Here is a 20,784-nt window from a genome sequence, read left to right on the forward strand (position 1 = left end):
AGTTTATTTATCCGGCATTAAATCAAGTTTGGGAACAGTTTTTAGTAGAATCCAGTTCTGTTCTCACTTCGGTTGAATTGAAAATCGTTGCCAGCTTTATGAAAAACGGAAACTTGGCAGCCCTATTGTCGATTATAAAAGCTACATTTTTTAGCTGCTTTTATCGATTACATTTTAGTTTTTTTGGTATCCACAGTATGCCATCTCTAGTGACAAGAAGAATAAAGCATATTCGTTTCGTACAATATCATGTGATTCATTGGCTTATGGTAATATGACATAAGCTTGATATTTCAAATTAAGAAAATGTCTTAAGCCAAGATAGCGATTTCAGTCTCCTAAAAGGCAACCCCAATTCAAATTGCACCACCTTTACAAACGTACATACATATGTACATACATATTTACTTTCATAATTGAATTTAAATTTTTTTAATTTATTTTGACCATTTTGTTTCGTCTTATTTGCAGATCCACCTTTGGTCACACTGCGCTTGGGGTCAACTCTGACACCGGATGATATCAAGGAAGGCGACGATGTTTACTTCGAGTGTCACGTACAATCGAATCCTCAATGGCGGAAACTCTTGTGGTTACATAATGTAGGTCCTGCACACCATCAACTCGAGCTGTATGTGTTTAGCTAAGACGACTGGGAGTCCTGGGCCCGGAACTAAAAACCCCGGACCCTGCTGTCTGCTTCGCTGACAACTCCATTCATTTCTGTTTAAGTGTCAATAACATGGCAAGTTGCGTATGCGTTGAGGTGGCTGCTCTGGGATGACATCGTGATGCATTGAGCTTCGTTGCATTTTGCTCATTTCAATTCACACCAGCAAAACGGATGTGGATATGGTTGTGTGGGCTGTGAGCGATGTACATATATGCGAGAAGGGGGAAGAGGGAACTTTACCATTTTGGACCAAAATAGTTTTGGGATTTGTGGCATTGATTTTGCCGTCGCTCAAGTGCAGTCGCTGAGGCGAGTCCCGCAATCACTCAGGGAGCCAGGAATCTCTGGCAGTTTGGGAATTTTCTATGGTGCCGCCATGGCATTTGAACGTTAAGGTAGATGCTAGTCAGTTGAGTTTGGTTAACAGAAGTGCTTAGCGGATTTTGCCAAATTGAAATTCGACCTCGAGCGGCTCTAGACAGAAAATGGTTATTACACTATGCATATATGCACGAGGTGAGCTGAAAGAGTTTGAGTGACAGCAGATACTTATAGTTGAGAACGTATTTTCTTGTTTTGCCTGTCTCAGGAACGAAGGTCCAAAAATTCAATTGTTTTAGAGTAGCAAAGTACATAACAGTACAAAAACGGTTCAAGTGTTATTTTGAAATTACGTCCCATAGTAAGAAAAGGTACACAGGAAGGTCAACAAATTTAAAGTCCGCATAAAATTCGAACATACTTGTCCACGGGATATACCAGGCCTGTTAACTTACTACCTAAATTACCTATTTTAGCATATATGTATAATTTTATGTTTAACAAAATAATTTGTACTAAACTTGTCTCTTTTCTTTCTCAGGGCATACATTTGGAACACAATACATCGGCTCGTGTCATCCGATCAAATCAAAGTTTAGTACTGCAAAAGATAACGAAACACTATGCAGGCAACTATGCTTGCAGTGCCATCAACGATGAGGGTGAAACGGTCAGCAATCAATTGCCATTGCGTGTGAAATGTGAGTAGCGAAAAGAAAGATTCCCTTCTAGTTATCCGATACTATTACTCCAGTCCATAAACTAGCCAATTCGTTGGCATTACCACTTAAATTTAAAGAGATTTTCTTTTTCCTTGATGATGGTCACTGAGTTTTGAGTACTGAGTATACACTGCGTTTGTGTTGCATCAGCGATTTTCAAGCATAAATTTGCCAAGCGGCACTTTGTTTGAATGCATCATCTATATGGGACTCGGACTTTATCTCTTCTCTTCTGTCTGTCTGTCTTTCTGACTGTCTGTCTATCTGTGTCTTTCTGTCTGTTTTCTTATCGTAAAGTCAGGCAGTGCAGCCGGCAAAGCGGCAAACATCCCATCCCGTCTGGTCTCGTCCCATTTGATGTATTGCAATTTGGTTGTAGTTGGTTCTTTTTTTCTTGCTGCCATTTTCATTTTACAACTCAACTCGTCGACTTGGCTCGGCGTTGCAGTGGCAAGTCAAGGCTGTGAAAATATTTTTCATTCCGCTTTTTGCATAAATACAACATTTCTTGTGCTATTTCTTTTTTTTGTTTTCTCTCTGTTGCTTCTATTTCTTTCTCTGTCTCTTTGCTTTTCATATGTATGCTTGCCACATGCGTTGCTTTTTGGCCATATTTCATAGCAAGCAGTCTGACGGCTGGAGGGGGAGGGCGGGGCATGGCAGTGAAACAGCTGCAGCTGCAGGGCACCACCAAGCGGAATTATGCTTCAATTTAACAGCCCGCGAAATGTTGCCAACCATCTTCATCTTAACAAAAGTTGGCAAGCTCCGATCCCGTCCTGCCACACCACCATCATTCGACCGAGGCAGCTGTGCTTGAATTTAAGCAATTTGACAGACGCCTCTGCATCTGTCTTTCTCTCTGTCTCTTCCTCTCTTTCTCTCTCTATTACTCTGTTCCTTCTGATGATGATCAGAGTCATAATGAGCTAGTGGCTTAGTCTAGGCTGCGGTGGCAGTGCCGCATTGGGGCAAAGAGGAGTGTGAAGCTGGTCGGGCTAGCTATCTGCTTTTGAGTGATACATATGTAGCTCCAGTCGCTGCTGCCATTTTGAGCCGTACAAATTGCTGCTACAAACTCAAGTACTTTACACACACACACATACTGACACACATATGTACATACTTATGTATGTATAACTTGACAGGCGCATTGCTCCCAGCCATAAATTAAATGGAGTGCGCCGAATGCTTCTATTTTGGCTTACATTTTTTTCTTTTACCAAAATGTTCTGTAACACAATGAGGCGGACAAGCTGAATGCTAATTTTGATGAGTGTTGTACAAAATATGAGAACACTTTTAAAATTACCCAAAAACTAACTAGATAAACGTAGAAGGAAACCCAAGTTGGAAACTTTAAATTGTTCTGTTAAGTCTCGTCTCTGCCATTTATAAACCTCTTTATATGTTGTATTCTATTTGAGTGGAACTTTTGGTTAAAGCATTGATACAGCCTCAGCAGAAAAAAAGGATCACATTTGTATTCTCATTTTTATTTTATTTTATTCTCCTTTACTTTAATAAACATATTAATTTTCTTAGCTCGGTGATTTTATCAAAAGTCAATATGAAATGCGATCAATATAAAAATAAGCCAGATCCATCAGAACCCAGTTGTATTTTCATGAAACAAAGTAAAATCTAATTATTTTAAATATTTTTCTTGCAAATGGTTTAAATATATTTACTGATTCTTTGCTTCCTAATTAAGACATTGATTTTACATATATTATGACAACTTTAGCCAATTCATCTTCTATCTTGAGTCAATATAATTAAAATGTCAATGAACTTATCCCTTACCCCAGGGAGTGCTTATTACACAATTGTCATAGGTCAAGTTCTTTGTGCTCCCACATTGAAGCTCTCACTAATTAGCAAACGACTAAGTAATCACTTCTCGTGCTTGGAAATTTAAATACGAAATTAAGCAACAACAACAATGACAAGAAAAACATAACAATATTAAGGGCGTAACATTTCTGGTTAATTAATTACGCCCTTTTGTAAATTTTTAAGATAAACAATTCATCAAAAATTCGGTTCGACTGGGTACAAAAGGGTGTAGTGGTTGGGTGGATACGGGTTGGGTTGGGTTGCTTCACCCCCAGTACGATGAAAAGATGGGCATGACTGCCTGCCTACTGACTGCCATGTTCTCCTCTCTTCTCGTTGTGTTGGCATTGCGACGACAGCAAATTACGCATACGCCACGTGTGCTGTCAGCTAATAATCCTTTAACATTTTTATGGAACGCCTTATTTACCTGGAAGTACTAAATCATGTTGCCACATTAATTAATTTCAAGTAAACAACATCCAGGCACTCGACAACTGAGCGAAATAGAGACAGAGAGTGTGTGAAAGCGAGCGGCAAATAGTAAGGGGTTTTTTGGATAGCCTTTGACACTGACGGACTACGGCCTTTGGCAACCTACCTACACCTACTCCTTCCTTTTTCATTTTGTTTTTTGTTTTTTCTATTCCATTGACTGAGTGATGAGGAGGCGTTGAGGTCTGTTGTCCGTCTGTCTAAATCACTTTTGTGCGTTTTTCTCATGCAACGCCCACACACAAACACAAATGCAGACACACACACACATACATATTGGGAGGGAAAAATGGTATGCCTCATTTTTTACCAATTTTCACAGCGTTTACATAGAAAGTTTGCTTCAACTTAATTGGTTCTGGGCATAATGAACTTTTTAAATACTTTGTAACACTTTATTTAAACCTCACAGATTCGGTAACTTTTTCTGCAATCCAAGAATATATCCATACAATTAATGGACTGTTTAAATATTTAATATATTTTGTTTATTCGTACAGTCATAAGGTGACTTTAAGCTTAGGGTATTCTATAGTCGACCACATATTGACAATATTTATTAATGCTCTCACATTCATTTTTGTTTTTTCTCGAATAGACACACCCATTTGCAAGCACTCGGATCGCGTTATACTAATTGGCGCCTCCAAGGATGAGACAGTGGAAGTTGTGTGCGAGATACAAGCGGATCCTCCGCCACGGTAAGTTCAAACAAAAAAAAAAAAACGAAACTTCCTGTGCCTTTGCCTTTACAGCCAGGACAATCTATATGAGGCTCTGCCTGTATCCTTAAATATTCACCCCCGCCCTTCCACTGTTTTATGTATGTGTATGTAGGCAATTGTTTCCGGTTTCCTGTTGAATGGAAGTTTTGCAAAATTGACAAATGGCTGTAATTGTATGGGTGAGGGGTGTATAAGTGTGTGTGTATGCGCGCAACGGAAAATGCTGTTTATTCTGTAGGAAATGTGTGAAAATTTAACAATATTCTGTTGTTGATTTTATCAAGCTAATTTTTTGTTGTTCTTCCTGTTTTTACTTTATTCGTTTCTTTTTCCCGTTTTTTTGTTTTAATTTATTTCAACTGTTTTGTTAGCGGGATGATGGTCGATGGATTGGGATTGAGGTGAGGCCGTGAGGTGTGCTGTGCTGGGCTTTAATGTTTTTTTAATGAGGCCTTTACCGCTTCTGTGGCCTAACTCTGTCTCTGTCTCTATCTCTCTCTCTGTCTGTATCTGTGTGTTTGTGTGTCCAGCTGCCAGTCTTCTGCCTGTCTGTCTGCCATGTCTTCACATCTTGTATTTAATTTCAATTTTTTTTGTTTTCTTTTTTCCCCGCTGTTGTTTTTTTTCGTTTCTCGTCTTGAGCTGACGCTTTATGCTAAAATAATTAATCATTAGCCGGCGGAAAATATGCGAGGCCAGGCGCAGTAGTAGCAAAAGCAAAAGAGCAGCAGCAGCAGCTGTGTCGTGTAATTGTTGTGGTGGTCCGTTGCGCGAACTGCGGGCCATAGAAGAGTCGTGAACATTAAAAATGCTGCTGCATATTTTTTTCGGGCTCTGGGTCACCAGGGACGGACCAGGCATGGTATGGAGCGGGGCGGGGCGGCATTGGCGGGTGTGTGTGGTGCCAACGAGCGACAAGTTAATTTATCAGCATTTAAATGCCTGACAAGCAACAGCAGACGCATGAAAAATGTTTAATTTTTTAATATTACAGTTGAAGTCGGGTTTTATCAACCCAAAACCCAGCTTCCATCCTAACAAAAATACCTTTTTTGAATCATCTGGAAACAATTTGTATTTGCTTTTTAAGAATCAATATCTAGCAGCTAAATCAAAATAAGAGTCAATTACATTTAATTAATCAAATGGTTTTTCTAAGGACCTGAAATTCATTTATCACTTTCGACTTCAAATAGTTTAAAATTATGACTTGATATCTGATTAAAAGACAAAAGATTCAAATATTTACTTTATGATAATGTCTTTCAATCTGCATTATAGTTTTAAGAACTAATTTGACATACATGATATAGAAATTGTTTACCAACACCCATAGGGGAAAGGTTATAGTGTAGCTCCGACCCTATAAAGTATATTATTCTTGAAGGTGATAGCCGGGGCGTTTTGTTTTTTTTTTGCCTTTTCCCCCTGTGCTACATCTTTCCACTTTAATCCACCCCCTCCCCCCCTTTACCTTAAACCCAAGTGTGTAAGTCCCCCCCAACTTTAAGCTGTCCACTTCTTTTTCTCCTTTACTTTCAATTTTCTTTTTTTAAGTATCTTTACAAATCGTTTGTCACTAATTTGCACTCATTTTCTTGCTTTCACTTTCAAAAGTGATTTTGAATTTGCATAATAACCACGGAAACTTTTACTTAGGCTCTTTGATTGCTAAAGGCCCCAAACTTGGCCATCACAGTTTTTGTAAATAACTGAAAATTGTTTTCATATAGAAAGTAGTACCTTAACATAATGGGATTAGGCAAGGTATGGGTAGATGACCCCTAAACAATTTTAATGTTTACAAAATTGAAGTTAAAAATTGTCTGCCCTCCCGTTAAGATTGAATCCTGGCTAGAGAGTCTTACTGATATGATATATTTATAACTTTTTTGTTTATCTTTGTTTCTTTCCAATTGCTGTTAACGGTTTAAGTTGTTTCTTATGTTTTAAACTCGCTTTTTTTGTATATTTAACCTTATATTACAATTCTTTCACCCCCAACTTGCCACCTTTTTATTTATTTTTCAGTCGGTTGTCGTTAATTATTTATTTAATTTTTCCCCTTTAACAGGCCTATACATATATATTTATATATCTTTTATTGATTTACGTTTATTTTTGCACTCCCAAAAGCGTCCAACCGAATATGCCAGAGATAATTAACCTTTTAAAAGGCTTTCTCTCTTTCTCTGTGTGTGTGTGTTAACCTTTAATATTTTAACGGGCTATTTTAAAAATGTAAAACTTTGCCAACATGTTCCTGTTCTGTCCTGTCGCCTGTCCTTCTGGTCCTGGTTGTATGCCGTCTGTCCTGCCTTCTGCACACTTCTGTCAAAATGTCAACGCAATTCCAGCAAAAACAAAAATAACATCAACAACAACAACAACAAAATATACAAAAAACATTTTCATCTTTCGTTTACAGAACATTTCGCTGGAAATTCAACAACTCTGGCGAAACTCTCGATGTGGGCAGTGAACGATTCAGCGTGAATGGTAGCCGCAGCATTTTAAAGTACACACCGGTCACTGATCAGGTAAGAAAATAAGCCCCTCAAAAACAAACACTTCAACTCTTTCAACATTTCGTTCAATTAAGCAAGACTTGCATTTAATTTATCTATATATTTATATATATATTTATCTTGTAGGATTATGGCACACTGTCATGCTGGGCATCCAACGAAGTTGGCACACAGCAGCATCCTTGCCTCTTTCAAGTTGTCCTGGCAGGTGAGTTTAAATATAACAAATTTAAACTTTTCGATATTAAAATTGTACATTTTTCATTAAGTACTCGAGTAAACGCAATTTGAAAGTCGTAAATTCTTAGATAGATATAGGAGCTTTCTCCTGCCAAATCGAAATAAAGTAACAGCGTGAACCGTTTAGTAAAAGGAATTACAAAATTTTTAAAAAAATAAAGGTTGAACTTACATTTCAATTTTCAGATTCATATTGACAGTAATTAAATTTTGTTATGTTTTCAAAAGCCAAAACCTTTGTTACACATTATACAATGTGATTAAATGGCCATATATGTTACCGATTGAGGCTTTAGTGAACGTAATCGGCTCAATAAGCTTTTGTTATGCAACGTCCTCGGTTGGTTTTGGTTGTTAAAGTGTTTAACAACTGCCTTTTCCTCGAATTCCATGGCCACGTAAATGCCATCCAATTGATTTGCCGGCCAGAAAAGCTTAAAATCACGAACTGATTGTTTGCAATTTCAGTGAATCCAGCAAATTTGTATAACCGGTAGTTAACTCGTACTATCCGTTTGTCCATCCGTTTATGTGTGTGTGTGTGTGGACCTTTGCCTCATTACGTGCAATTTGACCTTAACATGTTAATGCCACATGCAAACGCAAATTGACAAACTGACAGCCAGCACAGACAAACTGAAATGATATGCCAGCAAGACCAAAAGAGATTGCTCGCATTGTGCATTTTGTGTGGACCATAGTAACCCGAAAAAAAAAAAAAAAAATCAAAAAGGGACGACTTTTCACATATCACTTTTGACTCGAACTACTCCTACTAGCAATTCTGGCCAAGTTGTTATTGGGCTGAGGGTAACCTGAATCTGAGCATAAATCTGATGCCTCTTCTCTGTCTCTCTCTCTGCTTTTGCAGCTCTGCCGAATGCCGTCAGCAATTGTACCGTCTTCAACCGTACCGAGTTGAGTGTTGACATACAATGCATACCCGGCTATGATGGCGGACTACCACAAATATTTGTGCTCGAAATGTTTTCAACACGCACCGGCGTCACCAGGTAAGCATATTAATCAACTATAACTACAGGCAACAACTACAATATGGCAATATACTATACTCTGGGCATGGGGTTGGGTTATGAACTGGACCACCTGGCGGGTATTTGCCTTTAAGCCGCTTACATCCATTGGGCATTGGGGACAAGTTGGCCCAGGGGCCACATGGGGGCAATGGAGTCGAATTAGCTAGTGGACAAAGCTGTTGCCTGCCCCAAGCAGCTCGGACCCAGAGCACATATGCATATGTTCATGTGAAACATATGACAATCTTTATATTTGGTTTTCCAATTTATATGCTATAGGTTAATCTTATAATATGCAATATGAAAAATGGCAATCTTCTGAGATTCAAATGCAGTCCACAGAGATATGTTCATGATCAGGGTTCAAGGCACCAATGACAGGTTTAATTAAAGTGCATATATCAATTGAATTTGGACTAAAGCTCAAAATAGGCCTGGAGGCTAAATAAGAAACAATTTCAGATTATTAACATAATTATTATAAAACTATTCAATTAAAAACTATTCATTTTTAAAAATGCACTCGTTTCTGAGTTAGTAACAAATGTAAATAATGCTTCCAAAATACGTAGACAAATATTACCAATTATAAAAAAGGAATTGATTCTTAATTAATTTAGAAATTTAAGGAAACAAAGGAGAACAGGCCAGATTACAAAAATTCTATGTATTGCTATTCCACACAAACATTAAAATATATTTTGTGCTAGAGGATAGTGATACTTAGTCTACTTCTCTTAGTAGAGATCATGATCTAAAACCAAGAGTACAGAAGCGTAAAATAGTCTCTGGGATCTAAAATATTCTTTAATATATACAACGATAGAAATTTTGATATATAGTAAGGAATATTTCTTTGTCCCATTCAAGCGCGACATAAAAACTGTCAGAATAAATAAAATATGGCTTATCATATTTGGTATATAGAAGTATATAATATTAGGTTGTATATGCATGTTCAAAGACTACACATACATAAATACATATGTATGAATATATATTAATTCATGTGTTATATGCGTATATAAATTGGTGTTTGCTGATGCGTAATTAGGCGTGAATGAAAAGGTTGATGCATATTTGTATTTAAATTACAGAATTAAACGACGAAAAATCAACGATTTATATGCAGAAGATAAATAGGCGAAAATCAAATTCATATGCACACATATTATTATGCGAAAGGGCCGAGAAAGGGAGAGAAAGCCAATGCTTATTAAAACAAAAGGAAATAAAAAGGAAAACCCAAAACGAAGCCAAAGAAAAGGGGCAAATAAAGTCAAACCCTCATTCAAAAAGATTGCATAACATGGCCACAATAGGAATGTACATAAATACATAGAAATATATCTATGTATATGTATATCAACTTATACTTAGATATATATTGGGAACCCTAATATTTCTTTCGAAGCGAAAGAAAGACTAAGCAGAAGGCATCAAATTCAAATTGAGGTCATGATTGGGAATGGAAATGGCTTATGGGTTTTGGGTTTTGTGTGGCGCAGGATCTGTAAGGACAGCCGAATTGACTACATTCCGCAAAAATGCCCATGAATGTTTGCCAAAAAACAGAAAGAAACAAACAGAATCTAAAGGGGTTGGGGAATGTCCTTTTTTCTGGTATTTGATGTTTGATTGCACATGATTAAAGGGCTTAAATGCCGTTGAACTCTGATTTAATAAGCAAAATGTTCTCTTTTTCGCCAGATTCAACTTAAGCAATCCTGAGGAATCGCTATTCTCATTGGAAAATTTGGATACATTAACCTCGATGATGGTGCAGGAGAATAACTCTTTGCGTTTACGCATCTATTCGTACAATCAGAAGGGACGGAGTGCAGTGTATCTTTTGCCCGATTTCATAATTGGTTCAACAGCTTACAAGACAGGTGAGTGGCAGGATTTGCCGCCAGATGGTACCAACCGAAAATGTGTATGTGCATTTGATTGATGGATGTAGATGGGCTGCTGCCAGAGTCCTCTACTTGGCTCCCAGCTTCTTGTTTTCCTTCTTTTTTTTTTTTTGTTATGGGTTCCCCCCTTTACGCTTTGATATTTGACGCACTGATGGACGTACTTGAAGGACAGGTAGACGAGAGAGGCAGAGACAGATGGAGTGTGAGAGTTTTGCCCTCCAACTGCTCGTATTAATCTCGTGTAGGCATAGGCTCCATCTCCATGTTGTAGATAGACTCTGGATGGAAAACGGAGAGGCGCACGAGAGAAAGAGGGTGAGAGGGATGTGGGCGACACTTGACAGGCACTCGGTAGTAGTCATCTGCAGGTACTTACATAATCAACATGCTCCTTGATGCCTGATGGCTCACTCCACTGCCACCGACAGTTCCAACTTCAGCTTCACCATGCTTGTCTTCAATCTACTGATGGCTTAAAAATATGTGTAAAATTACTTTTTGACATGAACGACCTGCAGGTGAAGCAGCGTAAAATAAAAGTTTTATTTTAAATTAGTCTCCCTGAAACTAATTGCTAATAGTAATTATTTGTTCTATTTTTATGATTATTTTCAAAAAGCAATCGAACTTAATTAGTTTATTTATAGTTTGTATTCACACAATTGATATCCTCTTTTTACTTTATCTACTTTCATTTCTATTCGACCCATCATCAATTGTGAACACATTTAACTTCCTTACACCTACAACTCTTGGCTATCGTCTATCTAAAAATCCAACAATGATTTATGACCTGCGATTGTTAACCTATAATTACAACAACGTCGACACGAACAACAATCGGGAAACAGACGACGATGTAACACTGACATTGTCGCCGGTGATTGTTGGCAGTGTTCTGACCATCATAATTATTGGTGTGGCCATCGCGATACGGATATTTGTGGTGACATTTGTACACAATTTGCGACGCAATCGTCAACATGGCAGCAAGGCAACGGCAGCCGGTGTAACAGCCCAACCAAATGATGTCTTTAAGGTGAGTGAAGTGAAAAAGAGGCACTTGAAAATAAAAGTATTTACTGTTGAAACCTTTTTCTTTTTTTTTTTATTGTAGAGTGGAAACCTGGAGAAACCTCGTTGGCAGCATACAGACATAAAGACAAAGTCATCAGAGGATTTGGTTGAAGATGAGCGTGATCCGGATGTTATACCTTCTCAATATGGTGAGTATCGTAAACGATTTGTAAAAGTTCGGAACGAGTATTAAGTAGTCCTTGAGGTGGCTTCAACTTGGAGGGCATTAAAGCTAAAACTTATTTTTATTTATTTAGTTGTAGTAAGACAATATATAATTATATGACAGTAAAGCCCGATTAATTGAATGGATTACCAAATGATTCAATAAAAAACTTCATAGAATCGAAAATATAAATGAATAAACATAATAATTTGGAATATTGGAATAAAGAACTCAACCTCAAGAACATTTCCTCCAATTACTTTTATGCCAATGTAAAATTCGTTTATGATTTTCAACAAGTTCTTCGAGTACTCATGTTAGATTTTTGTCACGAATTGACTAATAAGTGAATTTTTTAACTATTGTTTGTTTTTCTAGATAATTAGAAATTTTATAAAATTAAAGTGACAAAGTAACATTTCTTAATAAGTGAAGTGCAACAAGCCTTTGTAGAAAACTTTGTTTATTACAATAACAATAACCACCTAGGGTTGAAATTGTAATTAAAGGAAATTGTTTAAGTTGAGATTGTTGCACTTTAAAAATATATTTCCATTTAAATGTTAAAATATTCAGTAGGAAATATTTGTTCGAGTTCTTTAATTTCAATGTCATCCAAAGAAGGGGAAAAAATTATCTGCCAGTTGAGCTGTGTATAAGTTGACTGTGATGTGCACACACGTTGAGCATTAAACTTTAATCAAATTTTATGGCCACTTTTCTGACATTTACTTTCATGTGTCTCGCGCTATCACATACCCGCTATTTGGTCGCTTCCTGCTGTTTTGGCTTCACCCGACCCGCAATCGTAATCAATCTCATCAACACAACAATACGATGCGGATACAAAACACCGACCCAACTACAACCACAACCCACTCTGGACTCTGGACATTGGATACGGCACCGGCACCGGCACCGACACCGACACCAAAACCAATCCAATCCAATCAACAAATGCAATTTTCTTTTAATCGTAAATATTTTTAACGATGGAACCCGCCAATCTAAAAACGCAACCACATACCACCCACATGGACATGAACATGGAAATGGACATGGACATGGACGACGATGGCGACCCCAAAAACGTGTGGCGGCACCATCATCAATAAATTTCAATCAAACACACAGTTGGCGGCAGCAGCGCTGGCAGTAGCGGAAGCAATGCCTCCAATGTGGGCACCACCACAGGCAGCAGCACATCCACAGCGGTGGTGGCATCATCAACAGGAGCAGGAGGAGCTGGCCCAGCAATTGCTACAGCTTCGGCCACAGTTGCTGGCGAATTTGCAGCAGCCACGTCGGTAGTTGGTAATGGTGGAGGCGGTGCAGGAGTCTCCAAATGGTCACCCAATGGCAATGTGAGTATTTGAAAGGCACAAAAGAGATGAGATTATCGCAGGGCTAAAAAAAAAAAAACACACAAAGGGAGACAGGAAAACAGTAGCTAAATATGAAAAGGGAAACTTTAAATTGGCCAAAATGACCACCAACCCACTTTTGACACTCCCAAGGGATATCTTTTTTTATCTACCTCGAAAAGAAAGTGAGATGGAGGCATTTGGTTTTGCATTTGCATTGCAATTTGATTTGGCCATTGGTTTTGTCCTTCTCCTTTTTTCCCTGTTTGTTTCTTTTTTTGGTTTTGCTACTATTTAGCAGTCTTCCCGTCTACGAGTTGTCAGGCAAAATAACCATTTTTGGCTTTGGCTTTGGTTCGTTTATCTTTGGCAATCTGTTTTTCTGCACTAAAAACCAATCAACTACTCAAATTGCTGAAATTGCTAAACAAAATCCAAGGCAACCACGAGTTGCTGGGCTCACCTGGAATACATACCATGGTGTAGGGTCTTCGGTGTGGGGTAAATGGGGTAAGTGTGGGGTGTATATTAAAAAAAAGCTTTTAAACTGTCAAGGCGATTGGTGTTGGTAGAGCGCGTTTTGCCCCTCTCTGTCCTCTTCCTTTCCCGCCGCAATTTATTCCAGCTTCTGCTTACAGTCCCTATCCGTTTTGCTGTTCGTTTCACTCTCTTGGGGTTATAAATAAAAGCTATTGGCTAAATCAAGGGATAACATGGGGAATAAGGCAAAAAAATGTACAGTCTGAGTTTGAAGTTGAAGGTAATTGTAAGACTCTTAAAACACAATTCATCAAATCGAATGGTTCATAATCAATCAATTTTAACCATTTTTTTTTTGTACAATTTTTTGTTCCTTGTCTGGATGCGCATTTGGTACAGAGTGCATATATATAGATGAAGCAGATGGATTTGATCTATGTATTTGTAGCCAAGCATCCTATTAGATTGGTATGGTTAGGGGCAAAAGAGAAAGACTTGTAACTGAAGTAAAAATGTGAAATGGGTAAAGAGGTTTTCTAAGAACAAGTTCCATAATGAATAAAATTTTTCATTTAATTTTTATTTTGTTTTGTACAGTAATGTCCTAACTATATGTCCTAAAGGAATTAAATTCAAATGGACTTACTTTCATCGGAATCAGAATAAAGTGTTTAAAAAAATGCAACATACAGATACATAAATTGAAAAAGTACATCCATATTTATTCGAAACGCTCACCCACTCACTATAATTTTCACGCCCAAAAATTCGATTTGCCATTATTATTTTAAATTATATACATACATTTTTGTTTTGCATTTTGTGTTGGTTCCTCTTATAATTCTGATGTGCTTATTTTGCTGGCGTCTATTTGGAGATTAGTGCAGAATTCTAGTCCAACAACACATTTGTTTTCATTTCATTAAATTCGAAATTAGAATTTATTTATGAATATTTCTCAATAAAATGTTACATACCCTGTATTTCAAATGCCAGAAGAGGGTATATAAATATTATCTCCGTGACGGATAGCCAATCCAATATATGAATTTTTTTGTATACTAGAGAATATTTTTGGAAAACATATTTCCCTGTTTAGGGTATTTGGTAATCGACTATTTTTCTGAGCATCGATGTGGTGGTTTCCGTTTTTGCTTTGTCGCTGACATCATTCAGAGATCCAGAGCCATTACCATAAGCTGTGCCTGTGTATGAGATTAGAACTCAAATGCGTTTTGACCATATGCAGAGACCATGACCAATTGACTACCAGGCCGCGAATATACATACATAGATTTGTGCATATGAATTGAATGTATACACATATTAGGGTATGCACACACACATATATATAATATAACTTATACATAAATACATATGTATCACTAATCTGCCAGAAACAAACCAAACAGAACCAATTTGGAAAAAAATGTGGGGGGTCTTTTAGCTAACGTTTGCGGTTTTCTCTGCTTCCCATTGCAAAACAGATAAGAGCACAAAAAAAAAAGAACAATAACAAAAGCCATATTGTAAGCCCTAAAGTTTGTAAATATAGGGTATAGATCAACATTTTAAATTTTAAAGATGATTTTAATATTTATAGATTTCACCATGTGAATTAAAATATTTGTTCTCCTATTATGTTTTGCTAGAGCTTTATAATGGGTCTTCATAATCAGTTAAAGATAAATTTATTTGAAGTTTAATTAATTTAGATCCTAATTTTTGCTAAGAAATCGAACATCTTAGGAAACTGTTAGATCTAATAAGGGGAAAAAGAGAGAGTTGTATTTAGGTTTAATTTTCGACTCATTGAAATGCTAGAACTCGAAATTTCTTAGTTTATCTTAAAAATTAAATAATCACAAACTAAGTATAAAGGTCGAATTCCAATTAAAGAGAATTGTAGGTTTGACCTCTTATACGTCCTGTCCTGTGATATGTCTATTCCGCATTGTCATATTGTCTAGAAAGAAGAGTGTTTCGCTGTCGTAACTTTTTTTTTTTTGTTCGTATGAAGTAAATGGGATTTGCAGATTTCAATTACATTTAAATTACCATCCAGAGCCAAATGTAAATGTTCGGTTGGGTAGTTGGTTGGATTGGTTTTTGGTTCGCTACGTTTTTCGGTTTTGGCTGGCATAACTCAATTCGTTAATTAAATAATTTTAAATATTGCCCAAAAATATAACAGTAACGAAATGGCTAAAATCACTTCACAGAAACAACCCACAAACATTCGAGCCCGGTGAAAATTGCATTGAGAGATTTCAATTAGAATTTCATTTCGTTTTCGGTCGGTAAAAATATTTTCAATGCCAATTTCTGTGCACTGGCTTTGACTCGAATGTATTTGTTGGCCACATTTGTTTTTATGGTAATCAAGAAATTATGTTTTTGGCATGCAGGCGGCGAGCAAACAATGAAATGGAAATGAAAATTATATTTTTTTTCTCCTTCAAATCAAACATCGAGGGAAAAATTGTTTAATGATTTTCTTGTACTACTTTAACGTATAAGTTTTTTTTTTTTTCCTTGGCAACATTTTTATTGCATTTATTTTGTAGATTTGCGGAGATTGGTAAGTGTATTTAATATTCTTATTGATTGCATATCCTTTTCCTGTTTGTGTTTGGCTTAGAATTCAATTTGCAAATTTTTTCGTGAAATGCATTTCCCTCAAAACCAACACGGCACAACGGATGAAAGTTTTTTTTTTTGCCCTACGACTAAGAAGAGGGTCGACTGACTGGTTAGGATGGTTTGGGTTTGGAATGTGACTGCTTCCAGTTGACTAGGCTTGCTCACGCAGATGCACTAATGTGAACGTAATCCACATTGACTGTCTTACAGATTCAACCGACAACGACGACGACTACGATGCTGTGTGGTGGGGATCCATCGTCGAGTGCAACGGTCACCTACAATCAAATCAATGCGCAGAGGGCGCAACTCTTGGCTGCCGTGGCAGCAGCTGGTGGCGGATGCAGCAGCACGGTTATCTCGCCCACCAGCAGCATGATGGGCAGCCTGGGTGGCAAACCACTTGGTTTGAGTGGCACCATAATTGGTTCACCCACCTCACTCTCCTCGACCGCCACACTGGCGGCTCATCATAGCAGCGGTGTGGGTACCTTGCCACCTGGACTGGGTAGTGGCGGTGGCTACATACTGAATGCTTATGCCAGTGGACGTCTGCATCATCCATTGCAGCAAGCGGGCGGTGGTAACACTGCTGGTGGTGGTAGTATTGGTGTAACCCATACCGCCACACTGAATCGACATCATCATCATAATCATCATCATCAGCTTCAGCATCAGCATCAGCCGCAACATCATTCGGGCTCCACTTTGCTTCTGGGCAGCGCTGGTAGTGTTATGGGCGTTGTGGGCAAGGCCAATAACACAACATCGACAACAACGGCAACCACCTCATGCAATTCCTCACAGGATTTGGATGATAACATCAATATAAATGCTATTAAGGATTGCCTCATGACACAGCGAGTGCCCGAGAGTTGTGTCTAAGCGCATTCAACTTTTTGGCAGTCGTTAGTCCTACCCCTCCCTTCCCGCTAGACATATTGCTTGCGTTTAGATAGATAGATCTATAAGTTAAGTCTGTATTATAGAGAAATATCAATGTAAGTGTATATTGTATTGTATCTACAACAAATAGTTCTGTTCCCTTTAAGGTGCTGTGCATATCTTAAACTTAAATCGTAACTTTGACTCTAGATAAAAAGAAAGGTGAGCGGAAAACTGGCATATCTTTTCGAACACATACACAAACATATAGAAACAGGAAATGGAAACTCATCAAAAGAATGGAAACATATGCATAACTAAAAGTATAAATAAACATATACATACATTTAATTGGATGTAAGATACATATCCCTATAAATGTATAATAGAAATAAATGTAAAAATCTTTTTGTTTATAAGTGAAATAAAAACAATATTATTTAAACAGAAATTCTACTATAAGTTCTTATTATTTCATTTTTTTTGGTATTCAATAGTTTTTAGATATTTATTGTCGAAATGTTTTTTAAACTGTTTTAAAAACTTTTAAGTTTAACTAATCTCTCAAACTTTTAGTTTGTTTCGGAAATGTTAATTTTTTTAATTTAAAACTTATACAAAGGAAAATAAAAATTTCAAATATCAGAAATGAAATTAAAACTCGTATCATTTAAGGAACTTCAAAAAGACTCAAGACAATTTAGTAGTTAAAATATTTTGTAGAAAAAATGTTTCCAAATAAAAATTTGAATGTTATTAATCAGATAGAAACTGCTTTATCAGGTATCGGTTCGTGCCCTGCTCAGTTGTTTTATATCTTTGTTACATATGGAACTCCTAAATTTGAGCTTGAATAATACTAACGATTCGAAACATATATGAACAGAATCCCAAGAGCAGCATTTCTGAATAGTATAACTATAAGCAATCTGGCACTATTTAGATTGAGATTTTTTGTGGTGAAACATCGTGCCAGATTGCCTATATGTATGTATATATACCACTTTTCTGTAGCCCTGAAAAACACACACATAGGCACAAACTATGTATGTATGTATGTAATGCAGGTAAACTTAAGACAATTGTATTTATTGTATGTATAAAACTTAAACTTATTGAAATGTATAAATGAAAAGTAAAAACCAAAAAGTAAAATAGAATTATGTAAATTGTAAATTTAGTTAAGAGATCGTTCTTCATTTGGGTTTCCAATTTTTATTTTGGTTTTCGAGTCGACAATTTGCAAGTCGGCCCATGTCCTTCATAGAAAATAGCAAAATAAATCGTTAGCAATAAACAAAAATGAATAATATATATGTATATTTAATGTAAGACAAAATAGAAATATAAAACCAAATGAGTTTAGTTAAAAACTGTGTTAGGCTAAATTATTACAATAAATGCATTAAAAATTATTAATAAATTAAAGTGTGTGACAAATGGAAAAGCTAAAAAAGAAATGAGAACAGAAAATAGTAAACGGAATGTAGCAAAAAAAGGGCGAAAATATAATTAAATTAATTAAAAGAAACATTTGAAAAAAAATCGACTTTGATTAATGGTTGATTTCTGTTGGGAGGAGATATTTATTACCTGGCGAAATGGTCTGTTCACTTTGTTGGTAAGTTTGCTGCGAATAGAGATTATATTTATCGAATATGATTGTTGTGGAGCCTTCAATCTCAAACCCTTGGAAGCAGTTGTGGTTGGATAACTGAATCATTCGCTACCTGTATTACTTTTATTGTTTGTACTGCTTTTCAAGCTCTTTAGATGTGCTTATTAAACAAACTTCATGAATATTTAAGCTTAAACGTTTTAAAAAAGGTCAGCAAATTGCCAAAGGCAGTTAACAATTTAACAATAATCATAAAACTGCCTCATATGAAAATTTTTTTTTTTTTTTGAGTAATAAAACGGAGAAAGAATCTTTTTTAAAATTTATGGTGTTTAGTTTACCTTGCAGCAACATATTTTACTTTTTACCTTGAATTAATGAATTATTTTTATAATATTCGAATCAGTTTAGTATTCTTACCTGGTTTGCAACGTTTCATTTAACTTTTTTTGAATAACTAACTGGGTAAAACAATTGAAATGTGTAGGGTATTCAAACTTTACTATGCTATATATTACTGAGATTTATTTATAAATTCTAATTTTATTTGTTCTTACCACACTTGACCAATTAAAACTGGCCACTCAAAGTGGAATTTAGTTACCCATCTCAGTGGCTGGTCATGAGTAACCACAATACCCAACACCCGCAAGACAAAACCGCAAGTGCCAAGCGAAAAACTACTTAAAATTTCATATGCTCCCCTTCGTCGGCTGCTTCGAAAACATATCTTCACCCGCCTTTAGCTTCATTAGCAAATCAAATTTTATACAAAAAGCAGTGGCCAGCTGTTGGGGCCCACCCGTTGAGCCACCCAAAATTTATGGTCAACCACATGAAACGTTTTTTTGGGACTTGAGCAAACAAAATTGACAGGAAAACTGAAAACTTTTGGCTTTGATTTGTCAGTGTGTGTGTATGTATGTGTGAGTAAGAGTGTATATGTGTGTGGAAATGGACTGGAAATTCCTTTGTGGCCGAGTCAATTTTCTGTTGTAGAAGTAGATAATTGGAATCCATTTTGGCAGTTGAATGAAAGTGAAACTTGCAGATCAATATTTTATTTTAAAATGTTATTTTTACTTTTGCAAAAAAAGCAAATGGATTAATTGTTAGGAAACAATTTTCATTTATACCTTCAACATGGAAAAAACCATACCACGGACTTCTATACATATCTTTTATCGTAATTTTGTCTATTATTACATTTAGACCTTGTAATCCAATTCAATCTTCAAGGAGTGAAAGCAAATCTAAGTCGCAAAATACATTCGCTGATATCCTTTTCAATTAAAGTTGGTAAATCTAGTCCTGGCAAAGCGCCATAATAGTTTTCAAGGAATTTTACTTGTACTTATTCTTTTTTATGTCTTGGCCATAGAAATTCGTTTGCACGTGCCAGAGCTCACATAGATAGCAAACAAAAAAATATGGCCTAACACATTCTGACCAATCAGCCTTACGGCCAATAAATGTAAATAAATTAAACGCTCCATTTGCCAGCTAGAAGAGGAGCAAACAAAAAAAAACTATGCAGAGGCAATAGCCCCTGGCAAAGAAACGCCAAACATTTGAATGAAATTATGCATGTGATTTATGCTCTTGTTGTTTGCTCTCTATCTGGCCTATGATCCATCCGTTGGTGTAATAGTCATTTCAAAAATATTGATTTTCAATTCACTAACTAATGTGTGAGAATTTAATTCTCATTCCTTCACACATTAAATTTAGTGAGATGCGGCGGCAGGAACAGATCCTGAAATTGAATTGAAGCTCACATTGTGTAAATCAGCGGCTCAATAAAATCTAATTGCCCCAGCAGATTGCGACTAGACACGCACCAGAGTGCTGTTGGGGTGTAGGGGTCTACTGCTTGGGGTGCGGCTCATAGGGTGGCTATATAAATTACGAGCCCATGAACATTTCTATTCGTGTTCGTCCTTGACAGTAGGAAGTTTGTAAAAAGAAAAGAAAAAAAAAAGAAACAATAACAAAAGCGAGGAAATAGTAACTTTATTTAGCAAACAAATGGGATTTCGCTTCTATTCTTTA

General features: G+C 36.6%; 1 protein-coding gene across 1 annotated transcript in view; it reads left to right on the forward strand.

Annotated features, from left to right (window-relative positions):
- Positions 1 to 17,395, forward strand: part of side-II (sidestep II) — an 82,086-nt gene extending 64,691 nt beyond the window's left edge. The window contains exons 10-20 of the mRNA XM_068284430.1: positions 472 to 602; positions 1,536 to 1,695; positions 4,649 to 4,751; positions 7,204 to 7,315; positions 7,430 to 7,511; positions 8,415 to 8,556; positions 10,291 to 10,472; positions 11,351 to 11,538; positions 11,617 to 11,725; positions 12,877 to 13,106; positions 16,440 to 17,395. Coding sequence (XP_068140531.1) covers positions 472 to 602; positions 1,536 to 1,695; positions 4,649 to 4,751; positions 7,204 to 7,315; positions 7,430 to 7,511; positions 8,415 to 8,556; positions 10,291 to 10,472; positions 11,351 to 11,538; positions 11,617 to 11,725; positions 12,877 to 13,106; positions 16,440 to 17,114 — 2,114 coding nt within the window. The 3' untranslated portion in view covers positions 17,115 to 17,395. The remainder of the gene's footprint in view (positions 1 to 471; positions 603 to 1,535; positions 1,696 to 4,648; positions 4,752 to 7,203; positions 7,316 to 7,429; positions 7,512 to 8,414; positions 8,557 to 10,290; positions 10,473 to 11,350; positions 11,539 to 11,616; positions 11,726 to 12,876; positions 13,107 to 16,439) is intronic.
- The last annotated feature ends 3,389 nt before the right edge of the window (positions 17,396 to 20,784 follow it).

The sequence above is a fragment of the Drosophila tropicalis genome, unplaced genomic scaffold (genome assembly GCF_018151085.1).
Source record: "Drosophila tropicalis isolate 14030-0801.00 unplaced genomic scaffold, ASM1815108v1 contig_393, whole genome shotgun sequence".
Lineage (NCBI taxonomy): Eukaryota > Metazoa > Arthropoda > Insecta > Diptera > Drosophilidae > Drosophila > Drosophila tropicalis.